A 6114-nucleotide genomic window follows, 5' to 3' on the forward strand; every position below is an offset into this window, starting at 1 on the left:
TATATATAATTGCAACAATAAAATGTTTCAGTAAGATGCAACATTTTATTGTAAATGTTGCTTTTGCAATAAAAACAACTTTCTTTGTAAATATGCTCATGTAAATATATTTCTTTGTTAATAAGCAGCTACTGTTGGCGCTTAAATCTCCGCTATTCACAGCTAAACTAAGTTGTATGATTTTATTCGGGTAATTCAAACCTGATTCAGACAGAAAATCAATATAAAATGCATTTGATGAAATTACAAGAAGATTTTTGGATAAGATGCAGACACCAAAAAAACATTAAATTATTACCAAAAAACAGCTGGATGTTAGTTTTTGGACTGCTTTTAGAAGCAGTTCAGAGCCAAATGGAGATTTTAAAAAACGTGAAAAATGTAAATGTGCCTAATAGGTCCCCTTTAAAACACACAGTCAGTAGGTTTTTTTTAGTGCAGCGTTAGAGTTCAGCTGTTATTTCTCTGTATTTCCACACGGTCTTCCTCTTGCATCCAGCTCTGTGCTTGTGTCTCGCTTCCTGAAGCAGCTCTGCGGCTCTAATGAAGCGTTTTCTCCCACGTCGCCATTCTCAGGCTGAAATCTGCCACAGGAAATTACCATGGCTGTCACCTCAGCGCGCCGCCACAAGCTGAGCCCTCCCCTCTTCTTCCCAGCTATTTGTGTGTCTGGCTTCCAGTTTTGTATCCGTCAGCCTCACCAGATGTGTGTGTGTGTGTGTGTGTGTGTGTGTGTGTGTGTGTGTGTGTGTGTGTGTGTGTGTGTGTGTGTGCTAATGTTTTTCATGTTAAGTAAACAGGGCTTCAGCTGCGTCAGCTGTCTCTCAAGCTGTGCAGAAAACTCCGCCTAACCAACAACAGCCTCCTGCTCCTCTTAAAGATCGCATTTTAGCCAAGAATCCTCCTGTAATCTAATCAGATGCACTTAGATTGATTTTCCGTCTGAATAGGTTTGGATTATCCGCATAAAATCACACAACTTAATTTAGCTGTGAATGGGGGAGGTTTGATGCTAACAGTAGCCGCGTTTCCACTGTAAATGTGCGCTAAAAAAAAAAAAAAAAACCCGCCATTTTGCAATTGTAGTGTTTCAGAAATGTATTGAAATGAGGCGAGAATAAGTTTGTTAGCACCATAAATCATTAAAAAACGTAATTCTACTACTTCCTGTCGTCTTATTACGCATTCATTCAAATTCAAAAATACTTTAAAAATATATTTATATCAACATTACATAGATGTTCCTTTAAAACCTTCCCTTACTTTACACAATGGAAGAATGAGGGTTTTTTTTTATTAAGTCCTCATTGTGGATTCAAAAAATGCTGCAAGAACCTCTTTTTATTTTGAAGGGGAAAGTTTAGTTTTCCGCCATGATATTTTATGAAAGTTTTAGATTCATTTGGGTTATTTGTGGGGGTTTTTTATACTCTTATGTTGCTTTTAATATGTTCGGTTTATTAAACAAATACATTGATTAATACATTGATTAAAAAACAAACACCAACAAAAACGTATTGTCTTCTTCGTCTTTTCCGCCAGTAGTAACATCCGGCTGTTGACAAAACACCACATCCATCCCAGCGCAAAAACTTTTCATCGCGTCTTTTCGAAATTGCCGTGTTTCCAAGAAGCAAAATTATTTCCGTAATTCAAATTTGCGAAATGTTATGGTTAAAGAAAACGCACCTAGAGAGAAACAGATGGAAATAAAGTCGCTCTGCTTTGATTTAAGACGACAAAACGCAACTTTGATCGCATCGTCAGAAGTTTCTCAGCCTCCTGCTGTGCCGATCCAACTCCCCCCATGGAGGCAGAAGGAAAAGGAGCCGGGGGGCCATGATTCATGTTCTTGACAAGAGCCAGACCAGCAGTCGCCTCATTAGCAGAAAGTCACACACTTCTGTTGAGTCGAAGCTGACTGACTCCTCTGAGTCACAAAGAAATGGCTTCAGGTAATGTTACATATTTATTTGTTGTTCTTTAAGTATTAGGGCCAAAAACAAAAAGAGGAGTAAATTTCCATCAAAAAACCTGATTAAAACAATGTCTAGAAAAATAAAGGAAATTTCAGTCTGAAAAGTTCAACATTTGATTTGAAAACTTTGACATTTTGAAATTGATCTCAGAAATTTTCTCAAAAATGTTTCAAATTTTCAAAAGTTGTAAGTTTTCTAACAGGAAAATATGAAATTTTAAGATTAATCTAAAAAAAATTCTAAAAAGGTCCAAGTTTGAAAAGTTGATCATTTGCTAGAAAAAAACAGAAAAAAATCAGAAATCTTGAGATTAATCTAAAAAAAAAAAAAAAAAAATTATAGAAAAACTATTAAATAACTGAATCTGAAAAGTTGAAAATTTGCTTTAAAGAAAACACAGAAATGTTTTAGATTAATCTCCGATGTTAAAAAGAAATTAAACTTTTCAAATTCAGATACTTCCAATTTTTTTGTAGAAAATGCATACAATTTTTTAAAGCAAAAAATTTACTTCTTTTTTTGTATCAACAATGCGCTGATGAATGTTGATCAAAATATTTTAAACACTTAGTTTTTATATTCTCACTGTTCTGCGAAGGATTTGACTACATTTCAGATTTGACCTTTCACCTACAAGGTCACATCGAACTAATTCTGCCCAAAACAATTTCTTCTTCAAAATATTCATTGTTTTTCTACTTTCATTAAATCTTATAATAATATGGGAAGAAAGTTTTGTTACGAGTTAAATAATTTGCCAGTAATATCCAAGAGTTACTGACTTAAAACAAGCTCTTATTTCCTGCTGAAAAGTCACTTGTAAGTTAGTTTTGTTTTATTTAAAGTGTAAAAGAAAAGCTGTGTTTCAATAAATATAACAAAAACAACACTGGACCAAATATGGAACCTTGGGGCGCTCCAGAACAAAGGGATATTGTGAGTGAGGAGAAACTGCCAAACTGGATTAAAAAAACTGACAGTTTAAGACTGAAACCATGAAATCCAGTTTTCTCTGTTATAAACATGAGCAGAACCCTGTGGTCAACATGATTAAATATAAACTCTGTATTTAATCCACTGGTGGAACGAGTTCGATCAGGTGCAACGTCTAAAAAGAGGAAATGGAAGCTTTGATCCAAAATGGCCCACTTCCTGCTGGGAAGCATCCAGTTGCATCGCATGTAACCCGTACCATAATAATAAAAACCTGTGGACGGACACTTACTAAACATCCTTTTCATTAATCTCACAATGTTTATTTTTGTTGATCTGATTCTGGTTTTAATGTCGTGTTTACATTAACAGTAAACAAAAATTCATAAAGGAATTAAGGCTTGAAAACATCAGTTTCTGTGTAATTATTGTATATATTATCCAAAGTACTTTCAAATGAGGAAAAGGAAAATATGAGGGATTCATTATGATACAGTACATAAACCTCAAATGCCTGGAAAATCTGACGTTGAAACAATTTACAACAAAGATTTAATGTAAAAAAAACTTAATTTTATGGTTTTATTTTGACAGGATACTTTTATCTTCTAGATTTGTCATTTTAATAAAAATGTTGGGGGAAAAAAATCAAGAAAACATTGAAATAAAAACACTATTTGCCTTTTTGTCCCAGAAATCACCTTCCTCAGATCTTAAAGCTCCCGACTCGTTCAGTCTGTCAGATCCAAATGTTGCTTGTTGCATCTTTCTCCTTTTCTTTCTTCCTTCCTTGTTTTCTATCTTTTGTTTTTTACTCCCTTTCATTGTTTTCTTTCTCCTTTTCTTCTTTCTTCCTTGTTTTCTATATTTCGTTTGTTTTTTCTTCCTTTGTTTGTTTTCGTTCTGTTTTCTTCTCTTTCTTGTTTTCTATATTTCGTTCTATTTTGTTCTTTCTCTTTAGTGTTTTCTTTCTTTTCTTCCTGTCGTTCTTTCTTACTTTCTTTCAGAATCTAAATGTTTCTTAGAGTGAAAATTCGGATGTTATGATGTATATTTATTAGAAAAAAGTTTAAAAATAAAAATCTATCCATCTGTGACTTCATTTTTGTAAATGAGGCTTGAATTGGACCAAACCTGATCCTTAAATATGAAACTTCTGGACCTGTTTGTTGTTATTAAAGTTGCTTTGTTCTGATTCCTGAATTACATCATTACATTTATTTGTTTGAAAACAAACTGCGGGTTTCACCTCATTAGTTTCCCTCTGGTCTGATGAGAGTTTATTTTTTATATCTTTTTAGCAGGAAGTCCCGGTCCAGTTGTTCAGACTGAGCACCAGAGCCGGTGCTGCCTGTTAATAACTAAGCGGCACCTGCAGGATGCCGCCCGTCTCCGGGCTCTTCAGCCCCGCACCGGATTGGACAGCGACCGCGCCACGTCAGCAGCATCAGCGCGGCTCAGCCAATCAGAGCGCAGCAGGTTAACGCAAACATCCCTGATGCTGCTGCTGTGTAGTAGCAACCCCAGAAACAAGCACTGCTGGTCTGATCCGCGTGGATTCACTCCACGAAGATTAAAGCAGATCAATTGAGCCGATTTAAAATGTCCCCGCGGTGATTGTGACCTTTTAATAGGCGCTGATTGAATCGGGAGGAAGATGGAGGCTCGATCGATTATTGGAGAAAGTACTGATGCGATAGTGGTGGATGATTCTCCGACTGAAGAGAAGGAGATTCAGCAGACTGCCCAGAGGTGGGTTTCTATTTTCTGGATGGGAAACTGACATAAATCCGCATTTGGGTTTAATTAATGAAAAAGTCGCAATGAGTGATTATTTCACCTGCTGGAAGATCACATAAATCAGCTGTTTGCACCAAAACTGTGACTACGTGCATTTTAAAGAACATCTGCATGTTCTTTATTGTGGCAGGTCAAATGATCTGCATTAAATTAGGACAAACCTCCGGGCTGCCATTTGTAACGCTTACAGCAATGTTTTAGTTTATTTAGCCTGTCAGAGAAAATTTTTTTCATTTTTTAAAAACTAATATTTCACTGTGTTCTTCCTAATTTAATAAATGTCAACGTTACAAACTAAATATTTAATTCAAAAACTACATTTAACTTACAAACTAAATGTTTTGCTTTTGAATTAAATATTAAATTAGGAACTAAATGTTTAGTTTGTGAGTGAGCTAAATATTTAGTTCCCAACTAAATGATTAAGTCCAAGCTAAATATTTAATTTTCAAACTAAATATTTTGAAATATTAGTTTTCAAACTAAAGCTTCCTAACTAAATGTTTGAATTAAAAGCTAAATATTTAGCTAACAAACTAAATATTTAGCTTTTAATTCAAACATTTAGTTGGTAAATATTTACTTCCCAAGTAAATGTTTAATTTAAGAGCTAAATATTTACCTTCCTAAATAAACATTTGATTCATGAGCTAAATATTTAGTTTTACTACTAAATAAAACTAAATATTTAGTTTTTAGCAAATATTTAGCTGTAAAACTAAATATTTAGCTTCCTATCTACATATTTAACTCATGAACTAAATGTTTAGTTTACAAACTAAATATTTAGTTGGAAAATATTTAGTTTGCAAGCTAAATATTTAGTACCAAGTGGTTTTAAGTCCAAGCAAAACATGTAGTTCCCTAAGTATTTAATTCAAACTGAATATTTAGTTTGAAAAATCAATATTTAGCTTTTAAGCTAAACAATTAGTTGGAAACTAAATATTTTAGTCTGTAAGCTAATAACCATTTACTTCCAAACTAAATACTAAAGTCTAGTCAAAATTTCAATTTTCCTAACTAATTATTTAGCTTCCTTCCTAAATGTTTAATTCACAAGCTATCTATTGAGTTTGAAACTAAATATTTGTAAATGCTTAGTTTGAAAACTAATTATTCAGTTCTCTAAATATATTTATCCTTTAAATACTTAATTAGAAAGCGAAATACTTAGCTTTCTAATTGAGTATTTAGTCTGGGAATCTGACATTTATGAATAACGTGAAATTTGACTTTGAAAAAATGAACATTTTTATCTCTGATAGTGTAATAATTAAAATTATTTCTGTAAATGTTTTATTGTGTAACTTTACAAATGCCCACCCAACGTTAGGATCTGTCAGGACCCAGACAGATCCTGATCACTTTGATAGATCCTGACAGATTCTGACCACTTTGA

At 33.6% G+C, this 6114-nt stretch overlaps 1 protein-coding gene across 1 annotated transcript in view; it reads left to right on the forward strand.

Annotated features, from left to right (window-relative positions):
* The first annotated feature begins 4221 nt into the window (after nt 1-4221).
* disp2 (dispatched RND transporter family member 2) overlaps nt 4222-6114 on the forward strand; it is a 19233-nt gene continuing 17340 nt past the window's right edge. Inside the window, exon 1 of the mRNA XM_008400010.2 lies at nt 4222-4664. Coding sequence (XP_008398232.1) covers nt 4570-4664 — 95 coding nt within the window. The 5' untranslated portion in view covers nt 4222-4569. The remainder of the gene's footprint in view (nt 4665-6114) is intronic.

The sequence above is a fragment of the Poecilia reticulata genome, linkage group LG22 (assembly GCF_000633615.1).
Source record: "Poecilia reticulata strain Guanapo linkage group LG22, Guppy_female_1.0+MT, whole genome shotgun sequence".
Taxonomy (NCBI): Eukaryota; Metazoa; Chordata; class Actinopteri; order Cyprinodontiformes; family Poeciliidae; genus Poecilia; species Poecilia reticulata.